At 39.9% G+C, this 19,036-nt stretch overlaps 1 protein-coding gene across 2 annotated transcripts in view; it reads right to left on the bottom strand.

Moving 5' to 3' along the window:
* LOC100486588 overlaps positions 1–19,036 on the bottom strand; it is a 75,927-nt gene that overhangs the window by 30,637 nt on the left and 26,254 nt on the right. For both annotated transcript variants that reach the window (XM_012965507.3, XM_031903762.1), the window contains exons 9-14: positions 16,663–16,791; positions 5,311–5,356; positions 3,923–3,965; positions 2,031–2,090; positions 1,849–1,908; positions 231–344 (exon numbers count right to left, since the gene is read on the bottom strand). In XM_012965507.3, the coding sequence (XP_012820961.2) occupies positions 231–344; positions 1,849–1,908; positions 2,031–2,090; positions 3,923–3,965; positions 5,311–5,356; positions 16,663–16,791 (452 nt within the window). The remainder of the gene's footprint in view (positions 1–230; positions 345–1,848; positions 1,909–2,030; positions 2,091–3,922; positions 3,966–5,310; positions 5,357–16,662; positions 16,792–19,036) is intronic.

Raw genomic sequence — 19,036 nt, 5'->3', positions numbered from 1 at the left:
GACAAGGAAATGCTGTAGAGGGCAGAGCTTCCATATTGAAAGGTGTTCCAGAGCCTCTAAAGGATTGTAGCAAGTTTAATATCAAAGTCACAGAATAATTTATATCCTGCAACATGTGGAACTGAATTCCCCATGTGAAATAAACTTATATTAAGAATACTTAGCATACAAACCCATGTGCTCATTTACAGTGTGCACACATGCATCCATACTCTCTACAAATGGAATACCTTTTTTCTTGCTTCTTCAAACTGTTTCTTGTGGTGTACCAGGACTTCAGAGAATTTCTCAGTCACTTTAAGGATAAATGTGACATCTTCCTTTTTATTTATTTTGTAAGTATCCTAAGAAGGGAAAAAATAATATTAAATGGGTTTTAAGGAAAAAAGGCAAAAAAAACTGTTATTAGTCTGCTGTTAAAAGGGATGCTCACACAAAATTATTATTTTTTGTATAATGAAAGTAAATATAATTCTAAGGAGCCTTCCAATATACATTAATGTTATAAATATATACAATTACATAAATAATCTATATACAGTAATCAGCTACACTCAGCCCAGACTAAGGTTACCATCTGTCCCTGACCACCTTTCAGATTCCCTGTCTCTGTGGAAAATTGACCCCAGCAAGCTTCCTTGCTTCTAAAAGATATCTCTGGCTGTCCCTGTGGCATCGTATCCATCCCCCAGCCAATTGTTGTTATTCTGGGACAGAAGGGAAAAGTCTGGGTGCTTTAGCATTATCCCCTCACTGTTTTCTTAGGCTGCAGCTGTTAATGCTGCCCACATTTTCTCTGAAAGAAGGATTGTTTCAAACTATCTTTCTTCTTAGTATTGGATGACTCTGCAGGGATTTACAACATAACATTAACAAATATCCCTAGTCAGCCAGGTTACAGCAGTACTATTTGTTCAAATAACAGAATGTACACAGTGCAAACCCTTACATTAAATGCCTCATAACACAAGGCATGTTTATAGGTTTTTTTTACTTTTCTTTGCACAAAAAAAGAACTAAAGGAACTGTAATAATGCTGTTTGTTCTGGTCCATTAAAACTTGGGCCACAAAACCATCAACACAACTTATCTCTGTGTATGGTTACCAATCTTTGAAAACTTGCTTGCATTATGGTTTTGGGTCTGGTAATATGTATAAAATTATTTTGAAGCTTTTGTAAGGAAATGTATTGAGATTAAAATGTGTCTGAGTGGGTGTACGGCAATGAGGGAGTGGCCAAAAAGTGGGCATGGCATATACAAATTTTTCAGGCCCATTCCTGTCCCCACAGTTTGGTGAACTTGGGGGGGGTCTGAGCCCAGACCCCAATCCCCACAATGCCTTGTTAGTCTTCCTCTTCTCAAATCACTTTTTAAAAATGGGACATTTCATTCTCCTTTAATGACATTTATGTGTACACTATGAGACAGCTTTTGCAAGACGACTTGCAAGACACAACTTAACGCAATTAATGATTAGTGAATGGCTATAGGAGGTACAAACTAATTGGGATTTACCATTTTAGGAAGAAGCTGAGCAAGATATACATCTGTACATTGCTTTGAACAGTTTAAATGTGCTAAAAAACCCAGTGAAACAGAGAAAAAACATTTTTAGGAAAACTGCGATAAAAATTTTGGTATGGTATGGTATAATCCTGCATCTGGTCAGGTACTCGCAGAATACCCACCAAGTTGTCAGGTTTTCACTTTTAACAAAGGGCTGGTCTCCTTAAATGATGCATAAAAGCAGTATATATATTTATATGGGAATTTACATTTTTCATGTTAAAGTCTTTTTAAAGCTTGCAGCAAAAAGATAATTGAAAAATAAGTGTAAAGAGTTACCAAGAAATCAAACAGCTCCTGGTTGCAAAAGAATTCTTCTGGATCACATTCGCTCAAATCCTTTAAAAAGAAACAAAATACAGATTTTAAGCTTATTCTGCATCAACATTGTTAATTTCCATGCCAACATCACTTTGTGCAAATATCTTTCTACACCAATGGAACAATCACCGCAGTCTTACCATGCTGCATACTTCCATGTCACTGCCAGTTTCTTTATTATCCTTTTCATTATCCTGCAACTTATAGAGACACATATTTTTTAGAACCAGACACATTTGGTGTTAAGCAATTCACACTTAACTGTGAATAAAAACAAATATTAATAAAAACATTTCTGCACATGTACATAACTTAAATAACAAAAACCTTACTTCAAAAAGAACTATATAAAAAATATTTTGTTTTTAAAACCAGCAATCAGCTGCAGTGAAGAAGCAAAAAGAGCAAATGCTAAAGTGCACAGTTTTGCTACTGTGTAATTTTTTCAGGAAGCTATTGGCTATGCCCAGACTACAGCACACATAAACAGGATTACATTTTAGATTAAGAAACACATGAGAAAAAAAGAAAATCATGATTTTTATGGTATACTTGTTATTTCTAAATTGCACTGTTTCAATAGCAAATGATTCACTCTACCATTTACAATTTTATTCTTGAACTAACAAATGTATTGTTTTTAGTCATAATATTGGTGTGGAGGCAGCCATCTTAGAGCATTTGAGCTTTCAAAAAAAACCAGCGCTACACATCAGAACTGCTTTCAGGTAACTTACTGTTACTAACATACTGTGTCTCCTCCCATGTAACTGGAGGAGTCGCAAGCCAGACTTGGATTTCTTACTATTGAGTGCTATTTTGATATCTACTGGGAGCTGCTATCTTGCTACCTTCCCACTGTTCTGCTGATCGGCTGCTGGGAGGGGGGAAATATCCAACTTGCAACTCAGCAGTAAAGAGACTGAAATTTATCAGAGCACAGGTCACATAGATCCCTGGGAAATTAAGAAAATGCTAGCCCCATGTGAAATTTCAACATAAAATATCAAAAAATCTGTTTGTGATTTTGAAAAATGGATTTCAATGGAGGATTCTGCTGGAGAAGCTCTATTAACTGATATGTTTTGAAATAAACCTGTTTTCTCTTGATAATATTCCTTTAAATATACTGACCACCTAAGGGCAGGGCCCTTCTTTCCTCTCATATAGGTTGTGTGCACCCATTTATTGTACAAAGCTATGGAATATGTTGATACTTTATAAATATGTGTCAATAATAATAACAACAACAATAATAATAAATCAAACTAATCTTACTGGTATGGCAAAAAGTTAGCCAGTGGCATGATAAACGCAGCAGCAATTTCATGTAAAATACATCCCAGAACACCTTGTTTCATATATAATACCCCAAAACAAAATTCAAGATAAGTGCCAGTTTCATACATCCCATAACACCTTGCAGAATAAAGTGCTAATTCCATCTATAATGCCCCAATACACGCAGTATAAATACAGTGCCAACTTACACACACAACACGTCAGGATAAATGTAGTGCCAACTTCATATATAATTCCTTAATCCTGTTTGCTGAGGGAAGTTCATTACTATAAATTAAAATCCGCCTGTAAGTACGCTGTTCTTAGGAGGTACAAATTCCAATTTTTTTTTTAATTTTGCAGAACGCAGAATCTTCCAAATACCAAACTGAATCTGAACCCTATTTACATTTGAAAGACCAAAATTACATTATCCGTGCCAAATTTAGAGCTCTAAAAATTATGTAAATTTGTCTGCCAAACTAAATCCAAACCCAGCAAGGATTCAGCTTAATCCTTCAAAATATGCTGGGATTCTGCTGTATCCTAAAGTTACTGCACCTTGAATGTAATAAATCTATAACAGAGGGGTACTGATCTAACCAATCTGAAAAAGTGACCAGATCATTTGCCTCCTACTGTAGTTTTTAATATTATTATTAATACATTGAGGAGAATGGCATTATAAGCAGTACTCAGCAACAAACATTTCTGTTATTTAAAACTATGCAATTTATGCCATAATACTTACTTCTTGCTCTTGATCGTCCAGATCCTGGAATTCACTCTCAACACTTTAATAAAGAAAAACACATTGAATTTAAACTAGCTGACTTTTAACTTGGCTAGTTAAGTTATCATATTACAGTACATCCATGTACAATATATATGAATGCTCTACATTCAGGATCAGAGTGTGTCTCCCAAAATAAAACAGGAAACATACTTTTTGCATTGTTTCCAAGTTAACAGAGTTTGAATGGGTTAAGGGCAAGGCCCCATGGAGCATTGGTTAAGCTGCCTCAGCCTGGCGTTTTTTTTCAGCCTGAGAGAAGCAGATCTGCTCCTGTACGCCACTCCATTGATCTGCACAGCATCTGCTGGCTTGCAAGCACATGCAGCAGAGCAGGTCGGAGGTCGGCCTGAAACCACCTGCTTTCCTGTTTTCGGCCAACCTCTAATCAGCTCCACTTCTCTCAGGCTGAAAAAAACAGAGGAAGCAGTTTGAAAGAACAGATTATAATACAGGTATGGCACCTATCATCCACAATGGATCCCCATACTTTAAGTCTACTAAAAAAGATTTAAGAATTGATTTAAAGGAGAAGGAAAGTCAAAGTCACTTGGGGGTGCCAAAATGTTAGGCACCCCAAGTGACTTAAATAGCCTACCTTTTACCCCGGGCTGGTGCCTCTTATAGGAGAGAACAGCACCAGCCCGGGGTAGCTGCCAGCACTTCCTCCTTCCTGTATCGATGTGCGCGCATGCGCAGTAGAGTGAAAAGCCGAACTTTAACAGTGAAGTCGGCTATTCACTGTACTGCGCATGCGCCTGTCCCGGACAATCAGCAGCAGCGCGAGTAGGAAGGAGGAAGCACTCGCTACAGGTACCCCGGGCTGGTGCTGTTTTCTCCTAACAGGGGCACCAGCCCGGGGTACAAGGTGAGCGATTAAAGTCACTTGGTGGTGCCAAGGTATGGCACCTATTATCCACAATGGATCCCCATACTTTAAGTCTACTAAAAAAGATTTAAGAATTGATTTAAAGGAGAAGGAAAGTCAAAGTCACTTGGGGGTGCCAAAATGTTAGGCACCCCCAAGTGACTTAAATAGCCTACCTTTTACCCCGGGCTGGTGCCTCTTATAGGAGAGAACAGCACCAGTGCTAACATTTTGGCACCCCCAAGTGACTTTGCCTTTCCTTCTCCTTTAACACAACAGAAATCTTTTGTGACCAATGAGGATCAAGTACAAGGTGATATATTATTACTACAAAGAAAAAGGAAATCAACTTTAAAAACTGTAATTATTTTGTTATAATGGAGTTTATGGGAGATGGCCTTCCCATAATTTGGAGCTTTCTGGTCTTAATTTAGTCATAACTGTGCACATTTAGCTTTCCATGTTATATTCATCTCACCTCACTTGCGCTTCCTTGAGTTTTTCTTCATGCTGTGCCTTTAATTCTGCAATTTAAAACATTAAATTTGAGTTTCCAAACAGCATTTGTGACAAATTTTGTGAAAGCATTTATCCTAAAGCTGTCCTTAAAAAATATCCTGACAAGTTTATTATGCTGTCTTCTTTCCCATTCATTCTTTTGCCCCATTGCTTATCAAAATGGGACCACTTTCTTTCTTTCTTCCCCCTTTCTCTCCCTTTTCTTTCAGGATATAAGCTGTTCAATATGAAAATGCTCTGTTCTGACATCCAAGTTAAAAAAGCAAATAAAAATTATTGAAATAAAATTAAAAAAAATCCTGACTTATGAAACCAATCATAGGGGTCCGTTTACTAAAGTGTGTTAAATTTAGTCGCACAATTTATAGACAGAATAAACGCAAATATGTTATCACCAGTTTACTAAACGGCCACAAATATAATATTGCGATTTTTCTGGCGCAAAAATATTTGATCGCCAGTTATCGCACTCACTCACTGTATGTAGTGGCGTTAATTTATTTTTTCGTCAGAAAATTCTCAGGGGGACAGGAAATATCCCATAAATTTTTACCCATCATGCTTTCCTGTTTTTAGTAGTTATTGCGACAGGAGAAAGAGAGAGCTGACAGACCTAAAAATGTTTTGGCTCCTGCTTTTGGCAGCCACTGCTGCGGCAGTTTCTGGGCGCAGACAAATTCAGGCCAGGCCTCCAAGAATTCATCAGCCGCGTCAGTTCCGGTTGAGATCTGTCCTGCAAGAACTCAACGATGCCGATGTCCGGGAGCTATTCCGGCTAAACAGACAGGCAATACTGGCCATTTATTCTTGCATTGCAATTGACCTTGAGCCGCTTAAAGGCCATGTCAGGCATTATTAAGTTGCTTGCAGATTTGCATTTTCTGGCCACAGGGAATTTTCAGCCATCCGTGGCACGCGTGATAGGTTTAAGTCGTCCGAGCCTATCATGCATCCTCAAACCAGTCCTACGAGCAATTGCCCAGCAAGGGAAGCATTTTGTATGCTTCCGATCTAGAACCGAGGTGTGGCAAGGGGTGAAGGCTGGATTTTATGGACTTGGAGGGATTTCAAACTGCCTGGGTGCAATCAACTGCACCCATTTATTAATTACACCTCCGCGTGCTACAGAGAAGTTTCTGAACAGAAAGCAGACACAGTCTATGAATGTGCAGGTGGTGTGCGACTCCCACCAGCGCATAAGTGTGAACTCAGGCTTCCTGGGGAGTTGTCATGACTCGTATATTCTGCGGCAGTCATCTCTCTTTGACCGTTTTCAGCTCGGGCTAATGCCAGAGGGCTGGTTGGTTGCTAAGTAAAATGCTATATTTGCATGGTCTAATCAGAACTTATATAGCTATTTATCTCTCCATATATACATCACATTGAACTGACCATGAACTCATCCAAAAAAGACCTTTTTAAAAATGTCCCTAGTTGTCTTGGGCCTGGGTTGCACCTCCACTATTTGTTGGACCATGAGTGGAGGAGAAATACATGAAACCAGGCATGAAAGTATAGAATATCATCAATGAACCCCAAATAATGATACATTCCCCAATTCAAAAATACAAACAAAATATCTTTTATTAAGGTCATAAAAGAGTATTTAAAAAAAAAAACCCAAAAAACTATTTTTTCCTCCCACTCCCCAGCTGTGGCCCCCACCAGCCCTCTCCTCCCGCTTCCCAGCTGTTGCCTCCACTGGACTACTTCTTATGCTCTCCCCCCTGTGAACCTGTGCTTCACCCCCAGGTGGCAGCCCCGATGGGCCCCTGGCACTGTGGGACCATTTAATCGCTATTTGTAACTGCTAACAAACTCCAAGTTCAAACTCCAACTGAAGGTATGCCTGTAGCTTGAGATTAACTCTTCATTAGCGTTTCCTTCTCCCCTTACCCCTCAATGAAGTGAACTGATAAGTGAAACATATGTACTATAAGTGAGTTGAAAAATAAGGCACATTGATGCTGTTTATGATAAATGTAAGAGTGGAGGAGAAATACATGAAAACCAGGCATGAAAGTATAGAATACCATCAATGAACCCAAAATAATAATACATACCGCAAATCAAAAATACAAAAAAAAATATCTTTTACTAAGGTCATAAAAGAGTATTTAAAAAAAAAAAAAAAAACTATTTACAAAACCATAAATAATATAATAAAAGATTTCTTTAAAAAATAAACTATTTACAAGTCCTTTCTAGCCTTAAGCTCAGGAATGTCCTGCTGGATTCGGACTATAGCGGACTTAATGGAGGCGACAGAATATTCGCCACGATAACCTGTGGATAGTTTCTAGTTTAATAATCAACAATATTAAAGTGACACTGACACTAAAAAACGACTCCTCAAAATATGAATGTACATAAAAAGTTGCCTATAGGTCATGTTAATTGATTTTCGCGGAGAGATTTGCTTTTGTAAATAGTGATGAGCGAATTTGTCCCGTTTCGCCAAATTATTCGCGAAATGGCGAAAAATTCTCGAAACTAATCTGTCGCGTGGCGCAATTTTTGTCGCGTGGCAAAATTAATTGGCGCTAAAGCTTATGTGCACAACTAAGTCACATTCTACAGGTGGTTTTGTTTGTGGGTTGCACCTTTTTCACTGAGAGCAACATCCAAGGGGTTGGTGAGCAGCATGTTGCCCCCGAGCTGATGTAGAGAGTGATATTCTGAGACAATTTGCAATTGGTCTTCATTTTTTTTATTTATGAGGGCCGATTCACTAAAGTGCGTTAAAACGAGCGCTATTTAAAGCATGCGGTAAAAATGTTATCGCGATGCTGTGTGCGTTATTTAAGTCGCGAAGACTATTTTCGTGCTATATTGGACGCATCACATCAACGCATCGCGCACAAATAGTCGCCGTGTGCAAAAAAAACGCACGCCATATTAGCCATACACGGCATTACTTTCGGAAAACTACTGTTCTGAAAATGCCCATTTCCCTGCAAACTGGCGGCTGCATCACTCTGGGGCCAACACAGACTTAAATAAATCCCACTGCAAAGTCCATATTGTGTTGCCAAAAGCTCATTTACTGCACTTTTCTATAATTACCGCCTGCCCCAAGTAGGGGTTAATTTTTGCATAGCCTAATGCGATATTTAGCGCGTCTAAGTGTGAATCATGCGTTAGTATTATTTCTATGTGCAAATTAACGCATGCGGTTCCTGTTATCTGGTTGCTAGTTTCCAAATTACCTTAGCAACCATGGGCTTGCTAACATAGAGTTGGAATGCTGGGGATTTTGGCTGCCATGGTCAGTGACCCCTTTTTGAAAACTGCAAAGAGTTAAAAGAAGATGGCAAACAATTCAAAAACTGTGAACAAATAAATAATGAAGACCAATTGTAAAGTTGCTTAGTATCACTACAGTGTTATGGGAGATAGCTCTCAGTACAAGTGAGGGAATACAGGGGTAGGGGAGATAGCTCTCGGTACAAGTGAGGGAATACAGGGGTATGGGAGATAGCTCTCAGTACAAGTGAGGGAATACAGGGGTATGGGGGATAGCTCTCAGTACAAGTGAGGGAATACAGGGTTATGGGAGATAGCTCTCAGTACAAGTGAGGGAATACAGGGGTAGGGGAGATAGCTCTTAGTACAAGTGAGGGAATACAGGGTTATGGGAGATAGCTCTCAGTACAAGTGAGGGAATACAGGGGTAGGGGAGATAGCTCTCAGTACAAGTGAGGGAATACAGGGGTATGGGGGATAGCTCTTAGTACAAGTGAGGGAATACAGGGGTAGGGGGGATAGCTCTCAGTACAAGTGAGGGAATACAGGGGTAGGGGGGATAGCTCTCAGTACAAGTGAGGGAATACAGGGGTAGGGGGGATAGCTCTCAGTACAAGTGAGGGAATACAGGGGTAGGGGGGATAGCTCTCAGTACAAGTGAGGGAATACAGGGGTAGGGGGGATAGCTCTCAGTACAAGTGAGGGAATACATGGTTATGGAAGATAACTCAGGGACTGAGTTGCCCCAGGGACTGGTCTGATTGCCATCTTGGAGTCAGGAAGGAATTGTTTCCCCTGTGCGGCAAATTAGAGAGGCTTCAGATGGGGTTTTTTTGCCTTACTCTTAATTAACCAGTTAGGCAGGTTAGATATAGGCATTAAGGTTGAACGTGATGGACGTATGTCTTTTTTCAACCTATCTTACTATGTTACTATGCTTATAATTGGCCATTCTACTACATGCTAATAATTAACTTAAATGTGAACCACCCTTTAAGTTAATCTGCCATGTTTTGCTTTGTGGCAAAATTCCCAAACAGGTTGCAAAATTCGCTGAATTGCATTGCAGTCAATGGGAAGACCAATTCCCATGCAGTTTGGCTGAGTACACTGCCTGCTACACACATGCCCTACATTGTTAGAGAACCTCCTATCCGCTATGCTACAAGTGTTTTCTCCCAAGTGAAAAAGGCTCCCATTTTGCCAGTTTCTTAAAAACATGTCTGTGATTTTTTACATTACTTCTGGTTGACAGGTAATGGTATCTACTACTGCACTAAAAAAAGTACCTAAAAGTACAATCTATATTTTATATGTTACTACTATCTTACAAACACAAGCCACAACTAATAATAAATATGAACAGATAACATCTGGGTGCTTTGTATCCCACATTAACATGAATATACTGTATATTTTTGTGTAAATGTAATGAATCTACTAAAATACTATGTAATGTTACACGACTTCAAGTATCATCTGATCAGTAGTTAAATGAAATAAAATCCAAATGTTGAAGATTGAAAATGATGATTTTAATTTAACAAAATTGCACAACGGTGCACTCCACACTTATATGAAAGCAGGAGGAGGAGGAGAAAAAGGAGAAGGAGGAGGAGGAGAACCAGCCAGGACAGCCTCCTGAATGTCCCTTATATCATGCCTTATAAGGGCAATGTCCTGACTCATAAGCGCCATGTTCTGGCTCATTTGAGCCATCTCTTGGCGGACCTCTTGCAGGAGGTCCAAAAATAAATTTGTCCCCCCAGTTTGGGAGGCAGCATCACATGCTCCTGGGGGTGCTGCTGGCGCTGGTGGAAGTGCTGCTGGCCCTGCTTGGGGTGCTGCCACTGCCTCATCATCCGGCAGCTGGGGATCCTGCGCAGGAGCCGGTGGTGCCTCTGCCTCCGCCCCATTTGCACCCTGGTCCACCTGTAGCCATTCGTCTGGCAATGAAAGAATTTCGGTTTGAGAAATACAGCACTTGCTTTTGTACCGAACAAATTATACAGGCTGAGATGTGTCATGTAACTACAGGAAAACCATTATCTATAAGCATGGCAAGTATGGGGCGGGGACATCTATAAGCATGGCAGGTATGGGGCAGGGCATCTATAAGCATGGCAGGTATGGGGCAGGGCATCTGTAAGCATGGCAGGTGTAGTGTTCAACAGCAACCCTGTTATAAGATGTTTGTTATGTTTTGTTAATGTTTAGTGCTATGCAACACTGCTGACATTAGAGGGCGCCCTTTCCAGCAAACCAGATAGTATCATAGTCACTATGGTATAACAGTCATGTGAGCCATTATGGTGTTACAGCCATGTGAGCAGAGCTGGCAGCCTTACAGTTTGTAAAATAAAGCCTATAGCAAAAGCCTCTGTGTGTGTGGGTCCAAACCTTACAGAAGGTATGGGGCAGGGCATCTATAAGCATGGCAGGTATGGGGCAGGGCCTCTATAAGTACGGCAGTTATGGGGTGGGCAACACCATTAAGAGATAATCTCTATTTAAATAATCTGCAATTATGGCTATTGTTCCAATCCTAATGTTAAAGTATTTTCACAAACACATTTTTGCTCAAAAATAGCAAATTAAATAGGAAACAAGTGAGTGGTAATTTAGAAGAAAAATCTTTATATTAATTTTTAATGAAATCTACCTTCCACTTCTCCCCTCAGCTCTTCCACGAGCTCTGTGTGACGTTGTTTGACGTCACTCCACAGGCGCTGCAAGACGCGGACACTTAGGTTGACCTGGTGATCCCGTCTGAGGCGCCGCCGCAGTCTCCTGATTATCCCCCTGCGGATGGACTGTATCCCGGGAGTACCTGCTGGGATATTGTCATATCCCTCCCGGTGCAGGAAGGATATAAAGTACCGCAGCTGCGCCTCATCCATGTTCCCAGGTCCAGCCATGTCCACGCCTTGCAATGTTTTCCAGTCCTAATGGTCACAGGGCAGGGCACCAGGTATTTATACTAGGGACACACCCTCTTGACGCGCGTGCCGCGTGACCCGCATGCGTGCCAATTATTGTGCGAGCGACGAATTCGTCGCGCTCCAGGCTTGTCGTGTGCACGAATATTTCGTCGCGAAACGTACATTTGTTCGCGCAAGCGTATATTTGGTCGTGTAGGTGTACATTTGGTCGCGAAATTGTACATTTGGTCGCGAAATTGTACATTTGGTCGCGCAAGGTTATATTTGGTCGCGAAAATGTACATTTGATCGCGCAAGCATATATTTTGACGTGCATGTGTGAATTTTTCCTCACAGGCCTCAAGTTTGACACGTAAGTGACAATTTTGACTATTCTGCTATTGTATTGAATGGGCCTCAGAACCCTTATGCTTTTTTGGCTTGCACCTCCATTAAATAATTCAATTAATTATAATGAAATGCAAGCCTTCAATACAAGTACATTATTAGGAACCTTAACAGACCCCAAACCAGAAGAAATTTGATGATATTGCGGCAGCAGCAGCAGGAACTTTATTATTATGTTGGGTTGTTCTTCGACGTCAGCTGATTCTTTCGCTTTTTCTTTTTATTCTTAGCGCCCCCCATTTTCTAAACGCTACTCCTCCTACAGTTTTAGGGATACAACACCCAAACTCCCCACACGTCCTCACCCTATAGCGGACCAGGTTGCTTGTGCTTTTCAAAGCGATCCCGCCCCCGTCTTTTTGTGGCGCCCCTCTGAACCCCCCAATTTTCCCATTGACTTTGACAGGGAAGGTTTTCAAACTGCTGCCACTCTTACAGCTTTGAAGCTACACCACCCAAACTTGAATAACATAATAATGGGGTCACCCCGAATGACACAGCAACATTTGTTGAATGACTTAAAGTCAACAACAGCCAAATTTCACCCATTGACTTTTATGGGGAAACTGAAACTGCTGACAATCTTACACCCCCCAAACTAGAAGTAATGGGGTCAGCCTGAATGAAAATATAAGGATAGTGGGATGCCCAAAAGTGGGCGGAGCTGTGAACAGCAAATCACATTTTACCTATTGACTTGGCAGAAATCCAACCTGCTGTCATTCTCACAGTTTTAAACCCAGGGTACCCAAACCTTCCACAGTTGGTCACTAGGGGACTGCAGTTTTAGTTTTGAAAAGTGGGTGGAGCCACAAACAGCTACAAACTGTCACGGTCGGCACCCTAAACCAGAACTAATGCCAAGTTCCTTGGTCTCAGCTCGGCTTCACCAGTATTGTGACCGCCTTTGGCTTCGGGAGGAGCCCTCAGCTACTCAGATGTCACCTGGACTTAACGAGAGGAACAAGGCGAGGAGTTCTGGCAAGCAAAGGGGCACGACAGTAGTAAGAGTCAGTTAGGCCAAAGATCACGGTACAAAAGGGTTAAGCAAGTTCGTAGTCAGGCAGGCTGGGTCGAGGCCCGTCATCCTGGACCAACTAAAACCGACGCTGGCGAATTTTTTCGCTCATCCCTATTTGTAAATAATTGTTACTTGAAGTTCCTAAACTTGACTGTTTTGCCAACCTGACTGTCCCTTCTCAGCCAGTCAAGTTATAGCTTCTAATGCTAATGGCCTCCTGCTGGACAAATATGGCAGCCCCCTGCCATATTTGGGGGATCAGACAGGTAATATAAAAGCATTGGGCAAATACTTTTATGGCAAAAAATGAAGGTCATGCAAAGACAATGTTATGATAGATGTAAAAAAAGGTTTAATTTCTGGTGTCAGTATCTCTTTAACAGAAACATTGTACAGGTATGGGACCTGTTTTTCAGAATGTTCAGGATATATATATAAATTTTGTGGTTTTATTGCATTTTTTTTAACCCTGTATTAGTGTTCCTGGTCTGTTTTTTAACATAGCTTTGGCATATGGTACTTTGGTGTAGGAATTTTGATTCATTCATCTTTGTCTCATTTTTGTACAGCACAGGAACCTGCCATTTTACCAGGGGTGTGTAGACTTTTGATATCCACTGTATACAACTGAAAAATCAAAATCTCCATTAAACTATATTACCATTATATATATATATATATATATATATAATATCATGACAACAACAAGAGATCCTCTGCACTCACCCATTATGAATCTAAATGGGACATTAAGACATTCTGTGCATTCAGCTACCAAGAAATGCTCTCCCCTTTAAGAATTATACTGCTTCAATATACATTTAGCAAAGGGACTAAGTTTTACCTGCAACTTTCTTGCTTTCAAGGTTAAAACCCCCATATGGTTGCCCTTTTATTGGCTCTACTGGGATCACCTGACTGTAGCTGTATATATTTGGTCCTGGCACATTCAGGAGACATTGGACTTTCCAAATCAGTTATATTTTTGTGCATAAAATAATTTTCTGTTTCTGGTATATGTGTTTATATTATGGAAAACGTGATTTTTTCCATTTTTTTTTTAGACATTAAGAAGCCTATATCTTGTTACAAAATTGGAGTTACACAAAAATTCTAGCATATTTTGTAAGCTTAGGTTGTCCTGAAAAAAACAATATATTGTTTTCCTGGGTAAACTAAGAGTTCCCCCGAGGTATGGCCCCTTAATTGAAACAGAGCAAAATGTTCAAAAACTGTCTGGCAATAAAAGTTCGGCTCTGACCAAATTGCCTGACAATGAAAGGGTTAAAGCAATTAGATTTGAACAGTCACCTAGGAAAAAGTAAAACTCTGGTTGCTATGGGCAACTTCACCAGTGATAATGCTACACATTTCTACATGTATTTTAAAGGAGACATATCATATAAAAATTAAGAATGTACGAGTGAATTATACTCCTCTAGATATAGAAGGATTGTGCTTAAAAAGTTGTGTTTCTGACTGATTTATTGAGATATTCCCCCAAAACCACACTAGCCCCGCCCATCTGTTCCACTTCTTGCTGAAATCTCTGGATGAGCTGGGGAGCCGATGGCCCTCCGTACACTGCACTGTAGGACAGTAGGCTGACCTGATAGGTAACTGAAGCCTGTCTGTGCTTGTGTGACTGCAGGGCTGTGATTGGCTCTCCCCCTCTTACTGTGCTTCTGGCAGGGACCGTTAGGACACGCCCACTCTTCATTTCACACTGGATGGAGAAGTGATTCGATCTATAGGGAGCTTCAATAAAGGGGCCATTTTTACATTAAGGGTTAATTTTTAGCACAAAGTGAAACCAGAACCGTATATTATTCATAATTGCCTACAAAATTAGGGTTTCCCATTTATCCAATATGTCTCCTTTAACAGTAATGGTAGAAGACCCATATAAAGTAAAAACCCAAGCAGGTAAAGTAAGAAACAGATTCCTATCCATAAGTACAGGTTATACAACAGCAGTCTATATTTTAAACTGTTGCATGTCAAAGTATAACAACTCATTATTTATCGGTCAGATAAAAGTGTAGGACTGGCCAGACTAGGGATGACTTTGATGTATTTGGTCATCTTGTATATTGCAATATATGGACAAACAATCCCTGTTTTGCTTAAAGGAGACATTTCATATCACCTTCATATTCAGTTATATGATTCATCTTTCTTCAATCTATGTAATCTTGCAGAAAAAAAACGATTTGAATGCATTTTACCTGCTAAAATCGTTTTTATATCAGAGCTGCAGAGAGATCTTCACTCCTCTGAAGCTAAACTGAAATGAGAGATGGGAGTGTCTCTTCATTCTCCCACAGGAAATGGTCACAGCACTGACTGACAGGCTGAACTCTGCTGTAGCAGAGAAACCCCTCCCACCCCCCTGCCTGTGTATCTGTTACCAGTCTGCACATAGCTGTCCTGTGCTGCTGCCTGATCTTTACAAGTTGCAGGGAGTTGTTGCAGGAGAAAATGCAAAAAAACCCCAGCTTAGGTATCAAAGTACAAGTTGCAGGGAGTTGTTGCAGGGGAAATACCAAAAAACAGCCAGTTTAGGTGTCAAAGTACAAGTTGCAGGGAGTTGTTGCAGGAGAAAATGTACAAGTTGCAGGGAGTTGTTGCAGGGGGAAATACCAAAAAACAGCCAGTTTAGGTGTCAAAGTACAAGTTGCAGGGAGTTGTTGCAGGGGGAAATACCAAAAAACAGCCAGTTTAGGTGTCAAAGTACAAGTTGCAGGGAGTTGTTGCAGGGGAAATACCAAAAAACAGCCAGTTTAGGTGTCAAAGTACAAGTTGCAGGGAGTTGTTGCAGGGGAAATACCAAAAAAAAGCCAGTTTAGGTGTCAAAGTACAAGTTGCAGGGAGTTGCATGTAAAAAAACACATTTCTTTTCATTAGGTACAGTCTATAGAATAAACAGATTTGACTCCTTTAGTATGAAAAACGTTTTTTTATTTGGCAAAATATTATTTTTCAATAAATAGAGTGAAGATGCTTACTTAGCAGGATGAGTCCCAGTCACAGCTAACTGAACGGCTCTAGTCAGGAGGGCTGGGCGGGCCGGGAGCAGCACAAGAGAGCAGGACCCCAGCGTGACTGATGTGGACGGGGAAATGACATCACCAAAGTCCCCGCCCACATCTCACGCCCACTCCTCTCTCAGTGGCTGCAGCGTCTCTATGGGAAAGAAGCTAGGGCAGGCGGCCATAGCTGAAGACAGAGACTTTGTTCTGGCCGGAAGCCCTGTGAATGGGAGGGGCTGCAGCGTTTCAGCAGGGATTTAACAGCCTTCTTGAAGAGTAGGTAGAAAATAAACTTTATTGTATTCAATTTTACTGTGTTAGCTGCTTTTTAAGATAAAGTGAAAAATTATTGTATATGTCTCCTTTAAAAAGTATGGGGGACATTTCTTTGTAGCTTAATGCACAGAATGCACAGTATATATATATATATATTGGTAATGGGTGAGTGCACAGACATGTGAGTATGTCAGTTGCTAGGGATAGAACCTTTATGGCGAAAAACCGGATGAGGCTGCTTCCATGCGGACACAATGTTTGGTTATTGCCATGGGTATATAGACAGGCTCCTTATGGAACTGATCATGGTGTGAGTGAATGGTCAGGGACTAGTGTGAATAATTAGCAATCTGTAAATCACTGTGGAATATGGCAGTAGACAAAAATAATCAATAATAAAAATTCACCTCGAAATGTTACAACACGTTCAGAGACTGAAGGCTTCTTATCTATATCACCAAAATCATCAGTAGTGAAGTCAATTTGTTTCAACTTGTTGTCTGTACCATAATTCAGAGCAGAAGCTGGCAAAGGTCCTAGGTTGAAGAAACAAATATATATATTTGATACATTATTACCTGTAATAAGATTTTTCTTAATTTTTTTTAATCAATTCACAATTTTAATGTAATGATTATTGACTATTTCTATGATTTTGACACTTGTTATTTACCCATTTTAAATTCTACAGAATATTTATTTTAGGGCTTTTTTGGGAAATATGAAATAAATATTGTATATTATCTTTGCAGGGGTAAAAGCATCGGTCATGAAAAAAATCATGCATTATTAAATTGTCTGAACATTCAAAAGGCCATCATTTTGTTTTCTTCTATTTCATTTATGAAAATTAAATAATAATCCTATCTGAAACAAACAATAGGACAAGAAAAAAAATTGTTTCAGGATTTATACTAGTGAACAGTTTAAAGGAGAAGGAAAGTTACACTCACGGGGGTGCCAAATATTTATTGTTAAAGTTCAGCTTTTCTCTCTACTGCGCATGGACAAGTGGTGCAAAGACAGAAGACGGAAGAGGATCCCTTGGTCACAGATACCCAGGCCCGGTACAGTTTTCTGCTAACAGGAGCACCAGCCCGGGGTATCAGGAAAGGGATTACAATCACTAACATTTTGGCACCCCTCAGTGATTGTAACTTATATGTCGTCCATATAAAATTTGTTGCTGATTTACTTTAGTAGGTTTTGCAAATTTTTCAGCAGTGTTGCAGATTTTTCAGCAATGCGATTTGGGACAGATTTGCTCATCACTAAACATTATACATTTTCCTAGATCATGCATTTTCACATTAAATGGAACATATGGATTTTTACAGTAAAGAACTATTACATTTGTAATTAAGATCTGTGAGATAACAGTTCTATATCTCAGTATAATGACTTCCAGACTGAAGTTAAGTAGAGTAATACAGAAAACAGTTTATATCCCAATTTAGTGATGATAAATCAGCTGGAAAACTTTATTCCCACCATGTGTGCCATGTCATCTCCACTTTCAAGCATTTATCTGTTTTTCATTTTGTTCCATGTACCATGTTCCACCATAGTACCATGCATATAGAATTTTGTTCTGTTTTGATGTTCACAGTACAGCAAGATGTATGCTTCATAGCATTGTAGACCATTGATCTTCTGAGAATTCCCTTTCCAACCACTTGTCCCAATTTAGATTAAAAAGAAACATATGGAAATGCCTTTCGCACCTGAGGGGGTCTTAACAGGTATAGCTATTTAGGTAAGATCATAATTTTCATTGTAGTAATTCATTGTAACCAGTATTGATTTTAGCTTTTACTTTACTTTTGCAGTGGTGAATAATACTGTAAATACTGTCACTGGACACACAATAGCTAAAAATGCGCACAGAATATAAAATGGGGTACACTTTGCCAAGAAGGAATTAGAGAGAACATTGGGTGTTAGAATTCTAGTGCAACATATATAGAATATTTTTTTATGTTTCATTTATAATATGAAATATTACACTATAAGGATAGGATTCTGGTTAGAATGAGAGGGGTAAAATGAGCCAAAGAGTACTTCACATTGCAGTACATGCAGTGTAAAGCCTTCTGAAATCAGAAAGGGCTATGTGAAAATTGCACTTTGGCTACTTTTAGGCTGATGCCGCACAGGGCTGATTCTCAGCCTGCAGAAAAATGCAGCATGAGAATCAGCCCTCCACTGGCATCAGCCTATCACCATGGCTCCAACCAGCTGATTATGGGTCATCCTTGACCCCAAGGAGTGCAAGTGCACCAAGGGGTGCAAGAAGCACTACTGCAGGTGGATTTTCCTTCTAGATCCTAGTCATATAACCTAAAGGGGCTGCTAACAGCAGTATACCCCCTTTTGCATTATTAGTTTGATGAATAGGGCTTGTGCTGAACATACTTTTTGCCTATTATTATATATATCATAGTTTTCTTTTTTAAGATAAAAACATTATACAGAAGCTTCTCACTGGACTGCTGGTTTGTTTGACTTTCTACTTACTACTGTCCCTTTAAGGGGAACTGCCAAATCGGGTGGGGTTCATGTGACCATGAAGCCAATAAACTAGCAGTAGAAATTAAAAAAGTTAGACAAGTTCCTTACATTTACGAGAGGAATCAGGGGAAAGATAGGTATTAGGCTAGTCTGGGTGCTCACAAGGTGGATGCTTAGTGGGTGTATGGTTGGGTTCATAGGGAGATTAAAGTGTGGCTAAGACTTCTGTACAGGGAGAAAATGGGTACAAGGAAATTTCCAAGTGACTTA

Source organism: Xenopus tropicalis, chromosome 6 (genome assembly GCF_000004195.4).
Source record: "Xenopus tropicalis strain Nigerian chromosome 6, UCB_Xtro_10.0, whole genome shotgun sequence".
Taxonomy (NCBI): Eukaryota; Metazoa; Chordata; class Amphibia; order Anura; family Pipidae; genus Xenopus; species Xenopus tropicalis.
This window is presented reverse-complemented; position numbering and strand designations above follow the sequence as displayed.